Source organism: Haliotis rubra, unplaced genomic scaffold (assembly GCF_003918875.1).
Source record: "Haliotis rubra isolate DU_JTF1 unplaced genomic scaffold, ASM391887v1 Scf41, whole genome shotgun sequence".
Lineage (NCBI taxonomy): Eukaryota > Metazoa > Mollusca > Gastropoda > Lepetellida > Haliotidae > Haliotis > Haliotis rubra.
Window position 1 is genome coordinate 967,891 of NW_025767091.1, and position 24,800 is coordinate 992,690.

Here is a 24,800-nt window from a genome sequence, read left to right on the forward strand (position 1 = left end):
ACATGTGAAATGGATGCAAATACTGCTTGAATATTGCTGCGTTTTGGCGATTGATATTGCTATGTGTAAACAGAAAATGGAAAAATGTTACTTTGCAAGCAAAAATGTTAACAAAGATAATTTTAGATGTTCCTAAACATTTTTTCACAATATCAAAGACACGTTTTACTTGTTTTCACTAATGCAAATTAGTAGAAAATGTTTTAAAAGACTGAAATCATAGGAGTGATTATTTTACAATTTTACACACTCTACAACAGTTGTTTCTTGTTTTAATAGTTGAAAAATGGTGACTTTAAATGGTTTATCTTTGTCTCAAAGCAGAATTTTATTTCAACCTTTCTTTGGACATCTAAATCACTGTTATTGGTTTATTTCGGCATGGACGAAAATAGGACAATTTAACTCTTCTGAAAAAGATGCATTTCACCTAAAAATGAATGCATTTGAGAATTGTTTTTCGTGATTTTCATAAAGCTGTGTTGTTAAGCTTTCTTCTAAACTAATACCTTCTAACATATCTTTGATAGTTTTGAAGTAATTCATAAAGGTAGGAGGGTAACGTTTCTTTTGGCGCTTAGTGGCTCAGAACTTTTCAGTCACCTGAGTACATCAGGCTCCTCGTCTTCCCAGTTCCAGCATAGGTATATAGACGTTACATTAACGTGATGTCAAAACGTGAGACATGGGACTCGAACCCGTACTCCGCATAGTATTAGCATATATATTAATCGGGGATGAACTCGTTAAAGTGAAACACGTGTATCACTGTACGACCAACCAACACAGTAACACAAGACCTGAGTGTATTAGCCGGAGAGTGATATCTGACTGTCTATTTATACCCATTCTGGTTAACACATATAATCTAATTGTCCGATTAACTGTCGACGACGTTGTTATTGTGAACTTTGGTGACATTTATCTCCACATAGCTGTATATATTAATTTGACAGGCATTCGTGCTAAATGTGTTTACGTGTGAAGTTCGATATGACGAAGACAAGGTAACCAGTTTCTGACATTACTTGAATGTAGTCTTGAATGTACATACGCAATGCTAGATAATGACCATAGCCTTAACTGTGGATACAGGTGTAAACATCTCAACTGTTGACATAATCCCATCTAACCAGCAAAACGAGAGATACTGACCCTCAGTTTTGCCTGAATTGCCTTCCCAGTTTGGTTGTTAGTTTCTCCGTATTTCACACTGCAGGCAATTACTCAAAACACCAAGCATTCAAATACAGCATGCATCGTTTAAACATAAAATGTTTCCATTTCGTCCATGTTTATTAATTGAAGGAAATGTCCTAGTCGTCGTTTGGAAATGTTACACATCATTGACATGATAATAATGGTTCATATTTTCTCATGTGAAATTTAACCTGAAAATGTGTATAAATACATTTCGTCTTGATATAGAAACGCGCGTATATGTTACAGGTACGAAATTAGTAGTGGGTGAGTCCATTTATGTATGGAGGACAAACAAATCAAGTATTGCTTTTTGACATATTTTCCCAATTCATTCAAAGTAAAAATATTTCATGATATTTCGGTACAAAACAGAAAAAGCCCTCCAATCCCCGCCTCATCCCGTCCCTTGCGATGTCATTCGCGACCAGACCCTCTTTGTCCTCCATTCTATAGCAATGCAGTCGTGTTACAAAAAACGTAACCTTTATATAAATGGGACTATTTTTTAAACATGTAAAATCGTAGGGTAATGTATGGTCTCGCAGAAAGGTAATAAGATTTGCCCATTCACATGATGAGATGGCCCGACTTGCCTCCAACGCTTCGGTCAATAACAACCACATTTACTATAATAAATGTCAGTGAGCGCTGGAAGGCTGGGGACCATATGCAACCCACGCGCGAGGATGACTCTTCCCCGGCCAGCAGATCATGAACGATTATTATCAAATGCCAGATGATCCAGCTCGTACAACGACCAAGAAATCACGGATGTCTGGGCGAGTGAAGAAGGGGTTGTTTGTGCTGGGTGCTCTTGTCATCGTAGGCGTCGTCGTCGCCATTATTTGCGTCGCTGTGCTGCCGTCTTCACCAGATGACAAGGATGACGATCATCCGTTCCTCTGTGCAATGTCAAAGGATCCGTTCAGCTATAATCACGACGACGTTGACGGTAAGCTACGTGGTTATAATTGGGTTTTTGAAGTCTTGGTTAGAAAATTTAATTTTGAAATTATGTTCGACTGACGTACTTGTTTCATTAAGGTCAGCAATCACACTTGCTTACTTTTCTTGGCTGAATCTACGGCCATGTTGAATATCGACCGAGATAATTCCGCCAGGTTTCCAATTCACCTCTTCCACTTGAGACTGACCCACCTTCCTTGCGCTTTGCCAATTCATGCAGAAGCCATTTACAATCTGATATAAATACATACACTATGAGCTCAGGTAAAAAATGTTTCGATATTGTACGTACGCTTCTATAATATCACTGACATGTCTACGGATCATGTTGACCGTTGTGTCAAGAAATCAATGACTAATTAAGATATATTGGGAGGTAATGATGGCGCTATTTGAAGGTCCTCCCCACTGGATGCACATCTCGGAGAACACACGCTGCTGCGGAGGAACCCATCAGTCGCCTATCGATCTACTGCGGAAAGATCTGACGTGTACAAAACTCTCCAACATCAGCTACAACACTGACAGACAAGGCGCTCTGCCAGGCAGTCTCAAGAACAATGGTAAGAAGAAGTCTTAAGACGTTGTGGAACCAAGCCACAGTGATAGGCTTTGGTGGTGTTGATTTATCTTCTGTGTTAGTTATTTCTAAACCAGTCAGCGTCTTGATTCACGATGAACCAAACCACAGAACTGTTTGTTTTTTTAACACCAAATAATAATCAAGTAATATTATAGCAGTGGTTCAGAGTATAAATCTCCCCAAAATTTCAGCCAGACCACAGGGCTGATTAGATGTAAAACTTGCCAGCCCTGACCAAAACGTACCTGCCCGCAAATAATTTAGGTTTGACAAGCGACGTAGTTTATCATCCAATTAGAATTCATCATTTATTTTTACGAGTGAACTAATAATGATATTATCCTGAAATATGATTAATATCTTCATATACATCTCTAAATATTAACTCGACCGTCGGGCAGGTGAATGTGAAAATCTGGCAGTCCGTGTTGAAAATAACCCGTCCCGGGCTGTCGGGCAAGCAGGTATTTCGAACGCTGCTGTAAATAACCGAGGCGCTTCGAAAAAAATACTATTGATATTATAAGCACCGTCGACGTATCAGGTCAAATTATTAAAACCTGGTCTTAACGCGGTGAGGTATCATAATTGTCTGTGATCTATTGAATAGGTATTGGTGGAATAGCCTAGTGGTTAAAGCTTCTGCTCGTCACGCTGAAGACCTGGGTTCGATTCCCTACACAGGTACAATGTGTGAAGCCCACTTCTGGAGTCCCCCGCCGTGACATCGCTGGAATATTGCTAAAAGCGGCGTAAAACCACACTCACTCACTCTATTGAATAGAGCGTCAGTGGTTCGACCCATGATCCTCTCGTTTGTCCTTTATAAAATGGTCCTTATTATTTTCCTGCCTATGTTGAAAACAAGGACTTGTCTGCTCGGAGTCAGTATTTTGTATCGGAGTAGGTGTGTGCATGTTAAACTATGTCATGGTACATCAGCGGGTTAGCACTATGAAGCCGGACTACTGCAAGTATATAAACAGGCGCAGTACAGGTCCAATAATCCCGAAGGCAAGTTTAAACCCCACTATACCTCAACACGGTTTAGGTGCATATATACTGAAAATGAAAAGTAAGGGAACAAACTGGAAGGAACACATGTGAGGCGTTATCAATGTTGCCTCTGTTGTCAATGTGTTGAGTCTACTTGTATTAAGAATCTTCTTTGTATCATTTCTTGGAATGAGTGAGTTGAGTTTTAACAATATTCCAGCAATATCACGGCGGGGGACACCAGAAATGGTCTTCACACATTGTACCCATGGTGGGAATCGAACCCGGGTGTGATGAGAGAACGCTTTAACCACTAGGCTACCCTAGTATGTTGGAACATCCAGAACCAACCACTACTGTAGTCTTCCTTTTGTTATATTTCCACTTTCCCTTTAATCTTTCCTTGAGTATACAACTGACTGTATGCTGGTTACTGTTGAACTAGTAACAAGACACGAAATGTGGATCAGATGGGATTAATACTGTTCACTTGGGTATTGAATGTATTATTCAAAATAATATCTCATGCTCAGAGCTCTTCACATCTTTAGGTTCTCACATCAGCGGAATGCGACTTAATCAACCATTGTCTCCACTGTAGTAGGACACACTCCCCGACACTATGGCCCAGCCATGTTGTACAAATAAATAACAAAACTGTAACGTTTCATATGGGTGGTGACCCTTGAAGATCCGGGTTAGAATTGTTTAACTTGTTTCAGTGGCATTTTTAGAAGTTGGGACGTACTGTATTGAACAAACTTTATTGATAACAACTTCTTTATTTCGTGATTGCGACGAGTGCGAATACAGATCTTTGTACGGTTGTCAAGCAGACTGATGCATGCAGAGGAGGAGATGTATATATACTGAATATAACGAAGTAAACAACATGATGAACATAATAGGCTAGGCAGTAAGCTGATGAAGCTTTTGGCCCGCCATCAACCGAGACCAAGGATACTTCAACCAATCCGCTTATGATGCACTCCTCCAATCTATTGTATAAACATCTCCTTCTGTTTCAACTATTCCTTGATTTGTACACCTCTGGCTTCACGCCCTTTCCTTTGTCTACCCACTGGTTTAATCAGCTCACTGCCTGGCCTATTATGTCTCCTCCTCTTCACGCCCGTCCCTTTGTCTACCCACTGGTTTAATCAGCTCACTGCCTGGCCTATTATGTCTCCTCCTTTCATGCATCATTCCTGCTTAGCAACGGTACAATAATCTGTATCTAAACGTCGGACTCATGAAATAATGAAATTGTTATCCATAAAGTTTGTTCAATATTGAGTTAGAATTGGTCTCCAATAACCCAGGCATGTTTGTCGTAAGAGGCGACTAACGGGATCGGGTGATCATGCTCGCTGACTGGGTTGACACATGAAATCGTATCCATTTGCGTAGATCGATGCTCATGATGTTGATCACTGGATTCTCAGGTCCAGACTCGATTATTTACAAACCGCCGCCATATAGGTGGTACATTGCTGAGTGGGGCGTAAAACTAAACTCACTCACCCATATGGGTGGCAATGTTCACGAAGAGACCTTGGCGATGTCGTAAGGTTTGTATAATGTGTAAATTCGTCCGAAGATTACAGCTGACACCACTTCCTGCTTGATATTTGTCAGGTGCTAACAAATGTTATCAAATTAACTTATTTATCTCCATTACAATCCAGCTGAACAATTTCTCGCCTACTTAAACCGAGATAGATTCAAATGACTCTCGCATTATACAGGATCTTGTATGCATTACATGAGGGTGAAAGAGTTTAAAGAGACCAGGTCCCGAGCTGCCACAGTAGGTTGACGTGCAATCAAATAAGTCACCACGCCTCACCACCCGATCCTGCTTACAAAACGACTATTCATTCTAGCTCGCAGTCCTCATTTTTGAAAGGATTCATTGTTTAGTGAGGTCCCAAGTCACGATTTATCTATTCGAATGGAAACTCCAGTAGGAAAGGTCAAAAGCTCTGTGGTTAGCTAAAGATTTTCCGACGTTTTTGTTCCTCCTTTTCTACTGCCGGTGACGTAGCACGTCTCGGAGACAAGAGAGCTCCAAGTGCGGGGGCACTCATTATCTATGCCTAAGATGGTTCCTTGTACGGTACAAACATTGTAACAACGATTGATTGCACTCTTTCGTATCTTTTGTAAAAGTTGAAAAGTTCGCTCATCATGGGATTCGTTTCACAGATGTGAAGGGCGGTGGGGTAGCCTAAAGGTCAAAGGGTATGTTCGTCACGCTAAAGACCCTGGTTCGAATCCCCACATGAGTACAATGTGTCCCCCGCCATGACAATGCTGTAATATTGCTAAAAGCGGCGTAAAGCTATACTCACTCCCCCCGCTGATATGTACAATGTATGGCGCCCATTCCTGGTATCTCTCGTAATATTGCACATAAAACCATATCCACTCACGATTACAATAGATACAGTGAAACCGTTGGTTCATTTTGAGCCTGTTGTAATGGTGCGGTGCTTTAAACTTCCGCGCAATTTACAGTCCGTTTGGCTCAAAAGCGGACCGATGAATTGCAATCTGACTCGAAAACTAATAAACATAACATACTCAATGAAACGCTGATCATAATCAAAACATCATACCCACTCTGTGAGGCTTTTGCAGAATTTTTGTCCTAAAAATAAAAAAGTTGTTTAACAATCTATCATTAAAATATTGACACAGTTCACTATTTGTTACGAGGGAGGAGTGCAGAGAAAGGGACAGCCAGGTGTTCGAGAACGGATGGAGACGGCACAGCACAGGTGAATGAATAAATAACTTTGTCTGTGAACGTGCTTCGCGAACCCCTGGCTGTCCCTTTCTCTGCACTCCTCCCTCGTAACAAACAGTGAACTGTGTCAATATTTTAATGATAGTTTGTTAAACAACGTTATTATTTTTAGGACAAAAATTCTGCAAAAACCTCACAGAGTGGGTATGATGTTTTGATTATGATCAGCGTTTCATTGAGTATTTTATGTTTATTTGTTTTCGATTGCAATTCATCGGTCCGCTTTTGAGCCAAACGGACTATAAATACACTCATAAAACCCAGTAAATACTGTGCGAATAAAGACAGAGGCATGGAAATAAATCTGAGCAGAATGAATACCTAATTCCGTGGATACTCGAGGATGTGTTAAGTTTGGACCAACAGTTGTAGAGGTACATTTGTCAGGCACATTTGACGATCATGCAATTTTGTAATAGAAAAAGACGAATAGCATGTTAAATACTTCGTCAATAGCAGTCCCTTGCCCCAGTTTAAAAAGAGACCTTTTCAGATCTAAGACATTTCGAGCTAATATGAATAATGTCGTTGTGCATTGCAGGTCAGGGAGCAACTCTGTCCTTCTCCAGTGAGGATTTGGTCACTGACGACTTCCCCTTCACCAACGGCGACGACTTCGCCCTGGTATCTATGCACTTCCATGAACCATCGGAGCATCATATCAACGGAACCTTCAGGCCGGCAGAGGTAGGCCCAAATTCTGTATACTTACCTACGTGTATTTCAGACTTGGAGGTTACTGGATGGATGGGTTGGTTGGTTGGTTGGTTGGTTGGTTGGCTGGTTGGTTGGTTGGTTTGTTGCTGGCTTGTTTGCTTGCTTGCTTGCTTGGTTGCCTGCATGCTTGCTTGATTGCTTGGTTGGTTGGTTGGTTGGTTGGTTGGTAGATTATTCCTTGCCAAAACATTCATTGGTTTGTTGTTTCCACGACTGTAAGTGTAAGACCCTGAAACAAATATACCCAATGCAGCCATGTGGCAAGTCTAGATGACAACAGTTTCAGGAAAATGAAGAAAGTCCCTGGTCTCCTTTTTATAATATTTTAGGATAATTTAGGAATGTTTTTTTCTTTAAAAAAGTCTAATCTGGAACAGGCTATCCAATGATTGATAACTACTAGCATAAATGAACATATATTCTGCGTATTTAGGATTTCGTGATATGCATCAACCAAGTCTGACCTGCCAACCCAGACAAGCATGAGCTTTTAACCTGGGCCAAGATTTTCGAAGCTCTCTTAGAGCTAAGATAGTCGTAAGTTAATGTTTAAGTATGGCACTTACGGCCATCCTAACACTAGGAGAGCTTTGAAAATCTAGGGCCAGGAACTTTACGGGTGATGAATGTGTGTAGTCACATATATCAAGCCTATAGCTATTTTGGCATTCATTCAATTGTTGTTATTATAAATGGTTGTACTTAGTTGAGATGGTTATACCTCTTAATGAACAGGCATATGTTAGGATGTGGTGTGCAGAAACAGTGTGCCCCACCTTATTCTATATGTTCAGTTATAAGGATTCAAGGTCTGTTATTCGCTATGTAGAGATAACTCGCTTACGCGGCCGAGACACCCATGATGTGTGTATGCGAATCCCAGATTTGCCCGGATTATGTTTCGAGATGTGTTGGCACCACAGCCAGGAGTTTCATCAAAGTGATGAACGTCTAGGACTCCGGTTTCCCTTCTAGATGAAGCTGACATACCGTGACATGGCTCACCACAGCTGATACCATTCACAGATTCAAACTCACTCCCTCCCTTACTAGTACCCATCAAACATTCTCTTATAAATATGCAATGTCATTTAGAAAGTTACAATGTAACACGTGTTATATTTGCGATTACACCTTCTCAGTAAAATACAGATACTGGTACTTGGATCAGGTTGAGTCCCTGGCGGGATTCGAACCCTACAGTCAGAGTCAGGCACCTAATCGCCAGAACGCACAGTCAGCGATCCAACCCACTCAGCCACCGCAGCTGGAACATATGTTACATTATAGACTACACCGATATATACGGTGAAATGTGTTTGATTCTTCTTGATGTACATGTAACATCGTCGTTGTTGTAGTTGCATCTGGTCCACTACAACAAGAAGTATGGCAACATCACAGAAGCCATACACATGCATGATGGGCTGGCTGTGATTGGGATCATCCTCGAGGTAGGTTCTGTTGTGTACTGCTGTCCCAGTTTCTCGGGGGGTCCCACTCTTTAATGTAATTGTCACAACATTATTGTACTGTCAAACGCTGCTGTGTGGAATTCTGATGTGTGGAATTTAGGGTTTGTCTCGAAGTAAACGTTTGGTCCCAGTGCAATCCTTATTAATCATCAGGGGCGGTGGGGTAGCCTAATGGTTAAAGCGTTTGCTCGTCACTCTAAAAGGGTTCGATTCCCCAAATAGGTACAATGTGTGAAGCCCATTTCTTGTGTCCCCTGCTGTGATATTGTTGGAATATTGTTAAAAGCGGCTTAAAACCATACTCACTCACTCACTTATCAATCATCACTGTGTCGAACCTCAGACAACTCTAGGCCAGTGTTTGGCTATATTTAGGTAGTTGAAAGTGATAAAGAAAAGACAAATATTCACACAATGACAGGAAACCTCTACTGCATGCAGAGTTGATTGCACTATTCCGACTCTATCATAATCATGTGTTCATGAATCGCCCCGAAAACGTGATGATGTCAGGTGTTTGCGAGAAGAGTATTCATTCAGTGCCCATTACAATCGGAGCTAAGTAATCGGATGTCTCCATAGTATTCATCATTTATAGAATGGAGATACAGTACAACGGATAACCCGGTTTGAAAACGAGGGTATGTTAGTGAATGGCTCTGGTATTCATCATATACATGTGTAGAAATAACTGACTTGGGGATACAAGGCAGACCTTTTCATGGTCGACCAAGCTATTAGATCAATTGCAGGAAACAGTCTAATGTCCCTCTGTTCCCCCAACAGCAGGACAACGTATCCAATAATGCTGCCCTCAACACTCTCATTGACGGGATATCAAACCTCGGCAGCCCTCAGAGTAAGTAGCAGAATGTGACGCCCAAACTATACTCAGCAGCAAAGAAAACGTCAGTATGAATTCATAATTAGATAGGCACTGTAATCAAATCATTACAGAAATGGACATAATAAGCGGATGAAAACATTTTCTGTGTACAATATCTTAACACATCAATGAATAACTCAGCACAATTTCAAGACATTGCGTGAACGTTTGCAGTCCATTCAGACCCTTGACTTCAGTATCTAATGTGACCACCACGAGCGGCAATAACTGCAGCACAGCGTCTATGCATGGAGTGCACCAATCGATTGATGAAGGCCATTCGGCACCTTGAAGCACACTCTGAGAAAGGCCTGGCGCAATAAATCGGCTGTGTTCGACCTTGGTATCACATTATTCAGTCTTCTCTGAATTTCATTCCAAAGATGTTCATTTGGGTTAAAATCAGGACTAAGGACTGGCCACTGCATAATGTTGACACCGTTCTGCTGTAGGAAGTCGTGTAGCTCTGGCAGTATGGGCCCGGGCGTTATCATGCTGGAAAATGTTGTTCCGGTGACGTGCGAAATGTGGTATGACGTGGGGTCTGAGAGCTTGGTCGATGTAGCGCACCGCTGTGATGCCGCCTCCTGACCCTGGACCAAGGTTCTCAAACACCACAGGACCCACTCTCTGGTTCAGGCCTATTCCATCCCATACCATGATGCTTGCACCTCCCCGTGAGCCTCTTTCCAAAACACATTGGTCTGAGTAACGCTGGCCACGCCGTAGCCATATTCTTGTTCTGCCATCTGCAGTTGATACTCAGTACCGACTCTTATCTGAACAGAACAGTTCTCCATTGCCTGTATCGCAGGTTTTGGGGTTGTAGAGCAAACTGTAGACGTTCACGCCGATGACGAGGGGTGAGGATAGGTCCACGGTAAGGTCTATGGCAATGGAGGTTCCCGCTGTTAAGACGTCGGCGTACTGTATCAGTACTGATTGGTCTTCCGTGTGTTCCCACTGTCTGACGTGTTGTTTCTGATGCCTGCATGAAGGGATTCTGTACATACTGTCGCACAAAAACATGGCGGTCTTGTCGTCTTGTGGTCACCCTTGGTCTGCCAGTACGGGGGTGATCATTTGTGGTGTTGGTGGCCCGGAAACGTTGCTGCAGCCTGTAAATGGTCCGAACATTGACCTGGAAGTGATTGGCAACGGCTTGTGCAGTGTGGCCAGCTTCCAGTCTTCCTAGCGCCTGGTTCCTCTGAGCTGTCGTGAGTCGCGCCATCCTGCTGACGTTGTAATGTGATTGTTTCAACCAGGTTTGGGGGTGCATTTTATAGGGCTGGTCCTTGTGAACAGCACGTGCAGCATGAGTTGCATGAAAAACATGGAGAACACCGAACCATCTCCGAGATCAGGTTGCGTTTTTGATACCATTTCCTGGGTTCCATTCTGAGTTTGGGAAAGAATGTCTTTGCTCGGGTATTGTTGGAGATGTTGTCAAGAATATACATTACATGAGTTTACAGTTATCTGTTTCTGCGAAGGAAAATTCCAAAGTGACGTTTCTTTTGCTCCTTTGTATATAACATGTACAACAGGCCCTATCTGACATATGTACAACACGCCCAATCTGACACATGTACAACACCCTCAATCTGATAGATGTACAACATCCCCAATCTGACAGATGTACAACACGCCCAATCTGACAGATGTATAACACGCCCAATCTGACAGATGTACAACACGCCCAATCTGACAGATGTACAACACGCCCAATCTGAGAGATGTACAACATACCCTATCTGACAGATGTGCAACACGCCCAATCTGACAGATGTATAACACGCCCAATCTGACAGATGTACAACACGCCCAATCTGAGAGATGTACAACATACCCTATCTGACAGATGTGCAACACGCCCAATCTGACAGATGTATAACACGCCCAATCTGACAGATGTACAACACGCCCAATCTGACAGATGTACAACATGCCCTATCTGACAGATGTGCAACACGCCCAATCTGACAGATGTAAACACGCCCAATCTGACAGATGTACAACACGCCCAATCTGAGAGATGTACACGTGCCCAATCTGACAGATGTACAACACGCCCAATCTGAGAGATGTACAACACGCCCAATCTGACAGATGTACAACACCCCAATCTGACACATGCACACCACGCCCAATCTGACACATGTACAACACCTCCAATCTGACACATGCACACCACGCCCAATCTGACACATGTACAACACCCCAATCTGACACATGTACAACACGCTTAATCTGACACATGTACAACACGCCTAATCTGACACATGTACAACCGCCCCAATCTGCAGATCTGCAAACTGTTCATTGTATCTCTACATGTCTATTTCTTCCCTGTTGATAGTGTTTCTGCATTGTTAACAGCATCTCTATTCTCTACACTGCTAAAACTACTTTTTCATTGTTGACAGAATTGTTACGCTTTTGAAAGCATTTTTACATTGTTGATAGTATTGCTACGTTGTTAATAGTATTTCTACACTGCTAAATGCACTTCTACATTGTTGATGGTATTGCTACGTTGGTAGTATTTCTACATTGTAGATAGTATTTCAACATTAAAAATAATGTTTCTCTATTCTCTACACTGCTAAAACTACTTTTTGATTGTTGACAGAATTGTTTCGCTTTTCTACATTGTTGATAGTATTGCTACGTTGGTAGTATTTCTACACTGTAAATATTTGTTCTACATTGTAGATAGTATTTCAACATTGTTGATAAGGTTTCTTCGCTGTTGCTACAACTTTATGATAAAAAGTAGCAACAGGTCGGGCGCTCTGCTCAACTGACGAATAATCCATCCTCTCTTGACTAATCGTCAATGCCACTAAATCTCATTCTGGGGATTCTCATCTAAACCAACGTAGAGAATAGTACCACCATGATAAGATGTGTCGTTTTCCCTTACCAATGTATACGATAAAGGCCAGAGTTGATTAGTCTTCGCCCTTAACCCTGAAAAGCTGCGGATCCTTTAGCCAAGGACCCAGAACCATAACAACTTGTGGGTCCTGATCAGAATGTGTAGGCCCTATATTTTAATATGGAAATAATACTCTTAGTTATTGGGATGAAAAAGCTGTCGGCCATAAGGACCTGCAGAAAACAAAAGCTGTGGGTCTGAGTGGTTTTCAGTCAGGACCGACGTTAATTTCGAACGCTGGAGTTGATTCTTAGGATGTATGACTGTAGGTAACTAACACCGATGTAAATAAATTATTCATGACCTTGACAAAAAGAGACGTTGTACTGAAGATTGTATGTTCAATTACCTTGTTGATTGTATTTCTACACTGCTGGTTGTATGTCGACATTGTTGGTTGTATTCCTGCACTGATGACAGAATTTCTTCACTTCGGATCGCAGGTAAAGTCAACGTGACCATTGACCCCCGTGAGCTCCTCCTGCAGGCAGGGGGGTTCTATACGTACAAGGGATCGCTCACCAACCCGCCCTGCTCGGAGTCTGTCAGATGGGTCGTCATGAAGAATGCTATACATACCACGGAGGCAAACGTAAGTCATTGATCCACTAGGTCCCTAGTACGCCTTGTTTTGAGCCGAACAACATGGTATTGGTTGTTAGACTATCTGTCATCTTCCCTGAATATGTTTTTGCCCCGTGTTTGTGGATCCAGAAATGGTCATCACGAATCGAACCCGTCCCGACGGCGTGACGAGCAAACGCTTTATCCACTAGACTATTCACACGACCGATCTTACCCTTTCTCATGCTATCAGCTATTGATTTGTTTGGTCGATGAGTGTGTTAATGACACCGATGCAGCGGGTAATATAGCGGACTGATGCAAAGGTTTACTCCTGTCAGTGTGAGTGAGTGAGTGCGTGAGTGAGTTTTATGTCGATGCTTTGTCGACGGCACAAATTATCACGGCCTGTCAGCCAAATGTGGGAGGGAACCCCGAAGCAGGCCTTAGACGTTTACCTATTTGCTGACACACCAAGAATCATAATTCGGGCAAATTTTGGATTCCAACTCATGGCAAACTGCGCTTTGACCTTGGAAGTGGCTGTGATGTGGCCTATATTGTATATATTGGGGCATATATCCTATTAATGCAATAAAATACCTATTATCCCTTACGACTTGCCTGAAATCGATAATTGAAACTTCGAGGAGAACAACTTCCAAACAGAGAACACTTGCCATATGTGGAATGTTAAGAATTGCTCCGTACATCGATGTTGCATTAATTCATTCGAACCTTTTGATTTGGTACTGTAATCTAAATGCGTAATTGTTTTTGGAATAAATCATATGGTAGCTTCCCTGGGCTGATAGTTTGTGTTCTTGGGAGAAATGCATTATTTTTAGAAAAGTGTGGTGTGACATTGTGCATTTAAACAGAATACAGATAAGGACCGTTCTGGGGGTGGGGTGGGGTGGGTGTGATGATGATTTTTATGGAGGAGCATGTACAATGTGAATGACACCCCCTAAAAGTTATCTGCGAAATAAGTGACAACCCCCAGTGCATGCCATGTACAAAATCAATGACCCCCCCTCCCCTTCCCATAATTTCTAAGCATAATTTTAAACATATTTTATGTGCTGAACCCCCCTAGTATGTGTGTCCAAAATTGCTGTGCCCCCTAGCTCCCCAGAACAAAATGGGTGAAGCCCCCTCCCCCTTTAAAATCATCATCATCCCCCCTAGCAATATATTATGAACGATCCCTAAGTGCAGTGTTTCACAACAAATAAACATATTGATTTACGATCTACACGTGTCTTTCCTCTCACAGGTACTTATACTGAAGTCACTTGAGGTCTTCAGCGGCGGCACTCTCACCACCTACGGCAACGAACGACACGTGCAACCTCTCAACGGTCGGACTGTCCACTCCAACACGTGTTGATTTTGTGTTTTGGTAGCATGTTCATTGTTCCAGGAACATGTTTCTCTGTCAGTAGGTTACTTTGTCTCTTGATGTTAACTGACAGTTGTTGTTTCACGTATATTTTCTTAAACGACTTCCGCGAACGTCGCAGTTGTAGGTCCTTGGCGTAACCTTGATGGCTAGGACGCCATGAATGAAGAAGGCGGGGTCAGAAGGTTCGGTTTGCACATTCACTATTTATAACACGTGTCAGGAGTTTCTCCACAGCGGTTGTGAACAGATTCAGTCATAAATCTTAATTTCCTCTTAAGGTTACTTAAACAAATATTCCTGTTTCTCATGACATTATTTTCAAAACTGTCGGTAAAGTTTAGTTGATTTGTTAAGTTTCTTTCCTAATAAGGTAACAAATGTAACATGTAACTTGGAATCTGGCGCAAAAACGAAAAAAAGGATTAAAACGGCGCTAAACAAGTAAGAAACTTATTGTGCTGAGTATTTACAGATTGAACTTTGGGGAGGTTGTCATGAGAATCAAGAATCTATTTTTATAGGCCAATATATAACCATCGTAATTATAAGCTGTTGAAATGTAATCATGTATATTCTTGTATATGATGTGTCTTCCTTATATCAAATCAAACAGTATTCCTATTGATCCAAGTATTCCTGTGAATGCCTACATACTCCGAATTTCTTCCAATCCTTCCAAATGTTTCCAACAAAATGTACAACGATTTCTGGTTTATATATTTAATACTCAGCCAGATGTTATATTTAGGAGGGCGTGTTAGTCTATGTACGTTTACGATATGATGTAATAACACATATGCAATTTACCTATTCAACTCAGCATTGACTTACTCTCGACCTTCGAAGGGTTGGTCTGCATTGTTAATAATTGTTATATTAAAGCCTGATATTCCAGTTTACACATGCCTATCGCAGCCTCTGCCAATAGGTGGCGCCACTCACATCGTGTTCGTTGTCATGGTTACGCTTCTAGCACATGTCTTGTAGTTAGCTCTTCATCTGATGAATGATATACTTTCACCATCTTGATATAACTGACGCGATACTCATATACTGATGGCGTAAAATAAGAGAACGTATATGAACAGAAAGGATGTTTAACACAACATCCACAGTTTCACGATGATAGCCGATGATGACCAATGATGGTCCTGCTTATTCTGTTGATATTCATCAGATATATTGTAAACATAGGTATACTTGCTCTCTTATTTTTACCATCGGTATATTTTTGGGGGGCAGCCTCGTTTCCTAAGTCTCGAATTCATTGTTTACCTACAAAATCGGGCGGCAACACGCAAGGCATATCTGGAAAACCACGTAAGATTCTGCACTCATGCAAATTTCCCCTTGAAACGTATGCGCAAATGGTAATTTCCGGCAATGTACGAGTAACGTATTGGCACCGTTACATTGATCAGTGAAGCAGATCCTATTTCTGTTTTGGACAAAAACCTGCAGAATAATCTCCACACATCGTTCATTATACCAACCAGTGGTACTTAGAATTGCCAATGACAAATGGAAACATGCGGCGTAAAACAACACATATCTGGAAAATGAGGCTCCAGAGAGGTATCGGCGTCACTGCGTATTGTTATATTTCTCTGTCATTTCTATCAGTCGTTATTTCCATTGTTTTACTGGTAGCCGTTGTTTGTCTCTTATAGGCGGTCACCCAGTTTAGAAGCTAACAACGAAACCTGTACATAGACAAACTGGTTCGTCGGAATTTGCACGCCTTTATAATTTAGAAACGAAGACCATACTGATGCTTTTTCGGATTGTTTAAAAAAACTGTCGGGCAAAAGAAAGAATACAAGAGAAAATTGGATTTGACCAAACAAAGATCAAATCGGTAGAAGATTAAAGTTAAGACATCGCCATCTAATATGCCATTTTTGTTTGTTTTTATCACTGTTTGTAATCCATGAAGGCGCAAACAACGGGGACCAGTTCAATAATTTCTTCGTGTTGCTTCCGTCACTGCATATTTCCAGTAGGCCACGAATATCTTCGTGTAAATAAAGTCGTTTTACCAATATCGGTTTCCGTTGTATCTCACTCATATCTGGACTTCGGGGAACAATTTGTTCAAAGTAAGCTACACCTGTACGAGGCCACTTTAGTGAGGCTGTGTGTTTTAACCTGTAGCATCGAACCAGGTTAGGCGTTGTTCATAATATCAACCATTGGTTTGTCTGGTCCAGACTTAAGACAATGACAAGCATCCGTGACATGCTGGTTGTTGCTGCTGCGGTGGAAATCGGCATTAACACACTGGTCCCGTCATCATATAGGATGTTTCATTGGGAAGCACACGTGGCTTAGTGATCTAAGGAATTCTGTTGTATAGATGCAACCCTTAACCGTACCAGGGTCGGTTATCTGTGAATTAGAATCTTAGATGGGCAATCTTTGGCCTGTTACACCTTGCTCGCCGGTTTCACCAAAGCAGGAAACACACACAGCCCGTAGCACGTCAGTGTGGACAGTACTGTCTCGGCGTTTGACGTAGGCGGTTCCGGCAGTTGACTCCGCCCTCGGCCTGGTCACGTGACCTTATTCGCACTCCTTACAGACAGTGTGAATGGCTGTTCAGCTTAACCAAAAGAAATGTCGGTGAACTGATTCAGAACTCGTCGTCTACCAAAGGTTTGCTGGTTTACACTGCGTGTCTGTCTTGTTCATGGTGTTGTCCAGACTATTGGCTTGAGTGTCGTGAACTAAGGGTTGTGACTCTGAGGCCAAGAACCCACAATGTCAGTAATAACAAACATAGTAAAAACATATAAAATACATTTGGCAGGCTGTCAGATAGATATGAATGTATACTATAGGTGGCCATATATGGCACACAGACTAACACACACAGAGACTAACACACACACAAATGCACAAAATATACAAAAGAAACTGGACTATTTTCTATCCTCCCTCTCTCTCTCTCTCTCTCTCTCTCTCTCTCTCTCTCTCTCTCTCTCTCTCTCTCTCTCTCTCTCTCTCTCTCTCTCTCTCTCTCTCTCTCTCTCTCACACACACACACACACCATTAACGGTTTCAGTGCCAATTTTCGCCTTCTGGGTTTTATAGCTGACCGAGAAATATATAAGACCAGTGAAGCCACCCTATCTGATTCATAGTTAGATGTATGTCTATATACTGCTTGACACAAACAACCGAACAAAAGAAAGTCCAACGGTTACTTGACTTTTTGCTTTATAAGCTTTCTATTGAACCGTGGGTGAAAATCTGAGAATTTATAGGAACATAACGATGAAGTGGATAACCCTCAGATCCATCTGTAACTGTAAGTGCCACATGTGCCTTGTAGCTGATCATATGCAGAGAAATGAATATTGGATTTCATTTGTTTGTTTGCTTTAATTTTTTTAGTTTATAAATGTCAGTTCTACCTGTAGAAGATGAGGCACTGGCAGCAGAAATAGAAACGACAAAACCCTTTCCACATCCATAAGAAATCTCTTAGTCGATTATACAATTCTGACTGTATCATGAGTTAATGTGCGGCTGCATTCATCAGTATTACGGCTGTACGGCGTGGTATGTAAACAATCGAGTCTGGCCCAGACAATCCAGTGATTGACAAAATCAGACACGTTGACAGAGCATGTGTTTATGAATCGCAACACAAAATGTGATGAGACAAAGTGTTCGTGAAATGGTGAGTGTATCCTGCCCCACCGGTGGCACTGATGCATCAAATTGTGAAATGTCCCCAACATGTTTAATATAAAACCTTTTGAAAGCCTTCCGAGGCCTGGAATGTTGTAACCTTGATTGGACAACTTCTGAGCACGATGAGGACGACATTGAAATCTTGGTAAAAAGAGCATGTCCGATTGTACCCCTAAAGGTGTGACATGTAAACACCAAAGGCTGCAGCTGGAACTTTTGGAATATTGCTCGACATGCAAGGATATATTTGTGTTCTTGGGGGTGGAATAGGTGGGTGAGTGGTCTTTGTAGCTTAGGGAAGAGATTTTGTCTCTTTATCAAATATTTTCAGGACAAAGGATGTCACTGCAGAAGAGGAACTTTTACTGTTCCATTTTACTTACTTTAATTCCGCAGCAGTGCAGTTGGGATATGAATCGCAGAAAATACAGATAGATTAAAACTAATCACTTCAGGGTGATTAGGGCGTCATTGACCCGTGAAGATCCGGGATAGAATTGATCTTCAGCAACCCATGTTTGTCGTAAGATGCGACTAACGGGATCGGGTGGTCAGGCTCGCTGACTTGGTTGACACATGTCATCGAATACCAGTTGCGCAGATCGATGCTCATGCTGTTGATCACTGGGTTGTCTGGTCCAGACTTGATTATTTACAGACCACCGCCATATAGTTTGAATACTGTTGAGTGCGAATACTGCGTTAAACAACAAACAATCCAATCCAGGGTTATATTAGGAGGTGAAAGCAAACAGGCGTCCTCTAGGTTCATCAAGGCGAAGACTACCCATGCTTGTAGTATGACCTGCCCCGAGCCAACAGAAATATGTAGGCAAATGTGGTGATCTATCTAGTGTAAATGAGACAGCAGTTGTATAAGAGTCAACAAACCCTTGGCTCTGCCTCGGAAACATGAAGTTCGAAATGAACATTTCTGTGTAGAACATGTACACCAGATCTATGTGCAGTTGGTTCTTTAGATGCAGGCAGTATACAGATTTGGATCAGGCAACTTCATTGTCCAAGCAGGTTTGATTTAAATCGTTCAAGCATCGTTTTCTTTGTTTAATGACACTTCATACTTAACATAGACAAAAGGTGAATGAATAGCCATAGAAAAAAAAAAGTGCCCTCTAGTCCGCCTGTAGAATCAATGTTTCAGTCTGACATTGTGCAACAGAACGTGAAGCACAGTCTCCCTAGATATTCTAACTCACTCACTCACTATAACCATCACTGGTGCGTTGAAAGAGAACGTTCTGCACATTAATTAACCCAATCAGGTCGCGGGCTTCGTAGCAGCTGTTCTGACAGCACACTGAGATCTTCATGCCTTGGCTAGCAGGTGTGTGCAGGATTGCTGTGATGGAGTATGAACGATTAAGTGAGACGAAACCCTGTTTGGGTATCACTGTGGGCCTGGTGCTAGCCGCGACCGGAACAGCAATCCTCTGCGTGTGGTTAAATCAGACATATTCCAACACGTCGGACACTCTGAGTTTGTGCAATGCAGCAAATGTGACGTTCGGATATGACCATAGCAGCAAAAATGGTAAGATAATCACCATCATCATCATCATCATCATCATCATATGATCATGAATACAAAAGTAACTAAAGCGCAAGATATTGCACCATTCAATATTCCAGTTTGGTTGGTTGGTTTGCTGTTTACGACGCACTCAGCAATATTCTAGCTATATGACAGCAGTCTGTATCATATCGAGTCTGGACCAGACACATCCAGTGATAAACAGCATGAGCTTCAATCTACGCAACTGGGAACCGATGACATGTGTCAACCAAGTCAGCGAGCCTGACCTCCCTATCCCATTAGTCGCCTCTTACAACAAGCATGGGTTACTGAAGATCAATTCTAACCCGGATCTTCTCGGGTGTTATTATTCCAGTAACCCGAAGGGTGTAAATGGTTGTCAAATACTGAAATCATTCGCACTTGCAGCCGTTCAAGGTATGTAAATATTCCACATGGCGGAAAGGTAGCCCATCATTCTGAACGTTTGTTTGGTGTATAACGTCTCACTCAGCAACGGTCTGTAAATAAACTCTGTCAAAAAAGAAACGCAACCCCTGTATTTTAGAGATTTTGACCTGAAGTTTTAGGACGACACGGCATTTTTATTATTTAAGACAGAAGTCTGAAATTTGGCAGAATAATAACCCAGATGGGCATGTTTAAAATTGTCATTTCAAAAGTCATCTCACAGACACCAGTTTGTCACCAGGGGGGCGTCTTTCTCAGTATCTCGTATGAGCACCACGCGCTGCAATCACTGCACGGCATCTCCTTGGACAAGAACGGATAAGACGCCGGATTCTTTCCTGGGAATGGCTCTCCACTCCTCCTGCAGTGCAACGGCGAGCTGTTGCAGCGTCTGTGGCGGCGGCTGACGTTGACGTACGCGTCGATCCAGAGTATCCCACAGGTGTTCAATAGGGTTGAGGTCTGGTGATTTAGAGGGTCATGGCAAGACATTGACGTTGGAATTCTGCAGAAAGTTCATTGTTGCACGTGCAGTATGAGGCCGGGCGTTGTCCCGTTGAAAAATCTGTGTCTGTTGGTCAATAATCGGGAGAAGGTGAAGCTGTAACACGTGGTTGATGTAACGTTGGGCTGTCAGGTTCCCTGGAACGATCACCAAGTCTGATTTCTGGTTGTATGAGATGGTTCCCCAAACCATGACGCTTTCTCCGCCAAATCTGTCCCCCTGTCGGACGCAGATGGGCGCAAAACGTTTATGACGTCTCCTATACACACGTTTTCTTCCGTCGTGATGTTGCAAAAGAAAACGGGATTCATCAGAAAACCAGATGCGCCTCCAGTTTTGTTAAGTCCATATCCTTACGTTGTTGCACCACCTGAGTCGTCGGCGGAGATGTAGGGGGCGTAGTACAGGTCCAACAACTGGTCTACAGGCACGTAAACCCGCTTCTTTCAGACGGTTCCTAATCGTTTGAGCTGACACTCTCCTCAAACCTGGTATTTGTGTGGCAGTCACGGTTGGTAGGGCATGCCGATTACGCAGGTGATGGACCCGGATGTACCGATCTTGAAGGGGGGTCGTGATTCTTGGCCTTCCACTTCTCGGGCGATCGTTGGTCAAATTGAAGTTGTTGTAGCGGCTCCAAAGTCGGGATATCGTTGTTTTGTGAACATTTAGGTGCCGTGCAACAGTTCCAAAACTTTCTCCGGCTTGAACACGACCAATGGCAATATTTTGGTCGGCAGCACTCAATCGTGGCATTTTTAACACAGCTTTTCGGCGACAAATGAATGAATATAATACGGAAGCACATGGGCTTTTATACACCCCTACATTAACTGCCATTTTCATGATTTGCATGTGGTTTTTTTGTGCGAAGTCACCATGAGGGTCATTTCATGCGTTGTGACGGAATAAGCAATAAAATACACTTATGCGTACAAATGCAGTTGTTTGGATGGTAATCTTCATTAATTACGTGTATCATTTCAATACATTCGAATAAAATTTAGTTTGGAAGCAATAACTTCATTCAAACGAATTTTTCATATCTGAGGACAGGGGTTGCGTTTCTTTTTTGACAGAGTTTACTAGTCTGGAAGACACTGTCCCGTGACTGATCTTCCGCGTCCATCGACTGGGATACGATGACGTCTGACAATCAAACTCAGCAAGCCTGACCACCCGATTCCATTAGTCGCGTCTAGCGACAAGCATGGGTTACTGAAGATCATTTCTAACCCTGATCTTCATGGGTAAGCCCTGGTTCGATTCTGAACTTAGTAACAATGTGTAATCTCATTCCTGGTGTACCCTGGCTTAGTGCTGGAATATTGCTAAAAGTGGTTTAAAACCTACTCACTCACTCACATACTCACTCACTCACCCACTCACTCACTCACATACTCACTCACTCACCCACCCACCCACCCACTCAATAACTCAAGCACTCACTCAAGCACTTACTTAAAGTTAAATGTGCAGATGGTCAATTTGTTGATATTAACTATTCCAGTAATATATGGATGTTAGATTTGTCTGGTGACACATACGATCTGCTATGTGGTACAAAGCGACCATGGTGTTACGATTGTATTGAGCCTATGTTAAGATGTAGGAGTGAATGACACCAGAGATCTTGAGTGTAGTATTCCAATAGGACGACCCGCCTATATACACAGGGCTGACATGTATGGGCGTCATATCATCTTGCTGGCAGGTACTGTCCTCATATTAAAAATCCCCAGACCGAGATAATCCCCAGCCCAATAGGGACAGGACTGGTTCCATAAGTAATAATAATAATGAGTCAATTTGTATGGCGTCAACACCTTACACTTTGTGTATGCCCATAGCGCTACAATTATACTACAATGTCAATTTAAACTCAAGGCAGTAATTTTTGTCCAGGTATGGCTGTCGTGAGAGATATGTTTTCAGCTGGCTCTTGAAGAGAGTGTTTCGAGTTCTTTGAGTTCATTTGGGAGTTTGTTCGATAGAACTGCAGCATTATAATTGAAATAATTAAATATACTGTAGTGTAGACTGCTGCAGGCATGGTGAGCGTCACTGTCTAGACATATTGTAACTGTAAGCAGAGGTCATATAATAGACCTGTGATATGGCCTCTGTGGTACTGTATGTCGTCTTCACTTTAGCCAATATCATTGGAGTTTATCAAGCACAATAAGATTATATGAATATCACATAATAAAACACAATATTGCACAAACATAGTTTTAACGAGGTGGTCGAGGATGGGGGGTAGAGGATTGGGGGTTTGGTTGTTGCATATCCTGGTTCAGTGCCACTTTAACAAGTGACTGAGTGAGCGGCGAGAGTGGGAATCTAGATGAATTGCCTCAAATGTCACTGATAAGTGCAATGGCATTATAATAGATTTGAAAGGGTGAGTCCCATTGCCACAATCAGTGAGTCAAAATGCCATCACCTGTGAGTCACAGTGCCACCATCAGTAAGTCACATTGCCACCATCAGTGAGTCACATTGCTACCATCAGTCAGTTATATTGCCACCATCAGTGAGTCCCATCAGTGAGTTACATTGCCACCATCAGTGAGTTACATTGCCACCATCAGTGAGTTACATTGCCACCATCAGTGAGTCATATTGCCACCATCAGTGAGTCACATTGCCACCATCAGTGAGTTATATTGCCACCATCAGTGAGTCACACTGCCACCATCAGTGAGTCACATTGCCATTGTCAGTGAGTCACATGAGTTGACTAGTATATCCTTGCCATGCCGAATACAGCCTTTGGGGGCTACTAAAAATGTGTACAGGTAACACAGGAATAGTATACAGTCTTTGAAAGAATGTGTCAGAATATCATAGACAATACATCGGACTGATTGTCTTGTATCCTGTGTTCGTGGTTTGATCAGATGATGACTTAATAAAAGAGCTATTCAAACTTTTCCGGTTTTACAACAACGGATCTGTCAGGAGGCAGAATGCATACATACACATAAGTGTCTGACAGTGTAATACATATTTGACATGTTTTGTTCAGTTTCTACAGAGGCCATATACCGATCGGTATATGGTCTCTGGTTTCTATGATAAATTATATATATATATTTTATTACATCTTTTTTTTAATACAGTCTGATAGGCTCGACCACGTAGGTTGGTAAAGTTTCTTCTAATTACAAACTAGCAAAGACGAACAAAAACACACCGACAAAGTATCACACTAAAGTACCGTCGGAAATAGAAAAAAACTGTTTTTTTCACATTTATATCTACAATTTAGGTAGTTAATATGTGAAAGTGTGAAATATCTGTTAAACTAAGTTCGGCCTAACTACAGTCGCAGTGTGGGGGGTCTTTACAGGGTCTTTACAGAGGAGAGATTAGGGCAGAAATGAGAAGTCCAAAGCGACTTATTTAGAACAGACCATGGCTTCATGCAAATTAGTTTGCGATGATATTGTATTACAAAGGACACTTTTTAAATGATCATTTTGAAATTAGACTTAGCTTTATTATAAACGATAGCAGACGTAAAAAATAATAACTTTAATACTGAAACTATTAAGGATGTAGCTACCATGGCGTCTCACCATCACTATAAAAAGAAACAGGAAGGAGGGGTCGTCTCAAAAGCAAAACCAGGACGGGTGTCGCAGACGGTGGTTGGGGTCGGGATGGGGAACTGAGATATTAGCTATGATAAGATAATCAATAGATGAGACATATTCAATACACATCTTTGAAATGACCCCTTGTGCCTGCGGGCAGCTCGTGCATTTCATGCCATGTGAGTCAACGGTTCATCGTCATACCTGGCTGAGCGACCTAATTGCCATCTATAGTCTGATCTATTGTTTTCAGCAGCTGTTCGTATTTTTTCTAATACCCCTTTACACTTGAGGCGGAATGAGCCGGAATGCCGTCGGAATGAAACTTTCTGGAGATTCCTGGAAATTCGAACTGCATTCTAAAACTTCTTACTCCATTCCGAATGCACTCCAACTATTCGTGTCAATTCTTGTAACATGCCCGAATGTTACTTTCT

At 42.1% G+C, this 24,800-nt stretch overlaps 1 protein-coding gene across 1 annotated transcript; it reads left to right on the forward strand.

The window, feature by feature from the left end:
- Nucleotides 1–1,858: 1,858 nt before the first annotated feature.
- Nucleotides 1,859–16,593, forward strand: LOC124288000 (carbonic anhydrase 1-like). Its single transcript, XM_046724511.1, has 7 exons — nt 1,859–2,155; nt 2,568–2,732; nt 7,102–7,247; nt 8,639–8,731; nt 9,539–9,611; nt 13,023–13,171; nt 14,423–16,593. Exons 1-7 carry the CDS (start codon nt 1,915–1,917, stop codon nt 14,534–14,536), a joined length of 981 nt encoding a protein of 326 aa, XP_046580467.1. The 5' UTR covers nt 1,859–1,914; the 3' UTR covers nt 14,537–16,593.
- Nucleotides 16,594–24,800: the final 8,207 nt, after the last annotated feature.

What these genes read in the sequence shown, in the direction of transcription:
- LOC124288000 (XM_046724511.1), top strand. Translation starts at nt 1,915, where the DNA reads ATGAACGATTATTATCAAATGCCAGATGATCCAGCTCGTACAACGACC. An exon ending in GAACCTTCAGGCCGGCAGAG is followed by an intron (nt 7,248 to 8,638) that starts GTAGGCCCAAAT and finishes TCGTTGTTGTAG; the next exon opens with TTGCATCTGGTCCACTACAA. An exon ending in TGATTGGGATCATCCTCGAG is followed by an intron (nt 8,732 to 9,538) that starts GTAGGTTCTGTT and finishes TTCCCCCAACAG; the next exon opens with CAGGACAACGTATCCAATAA.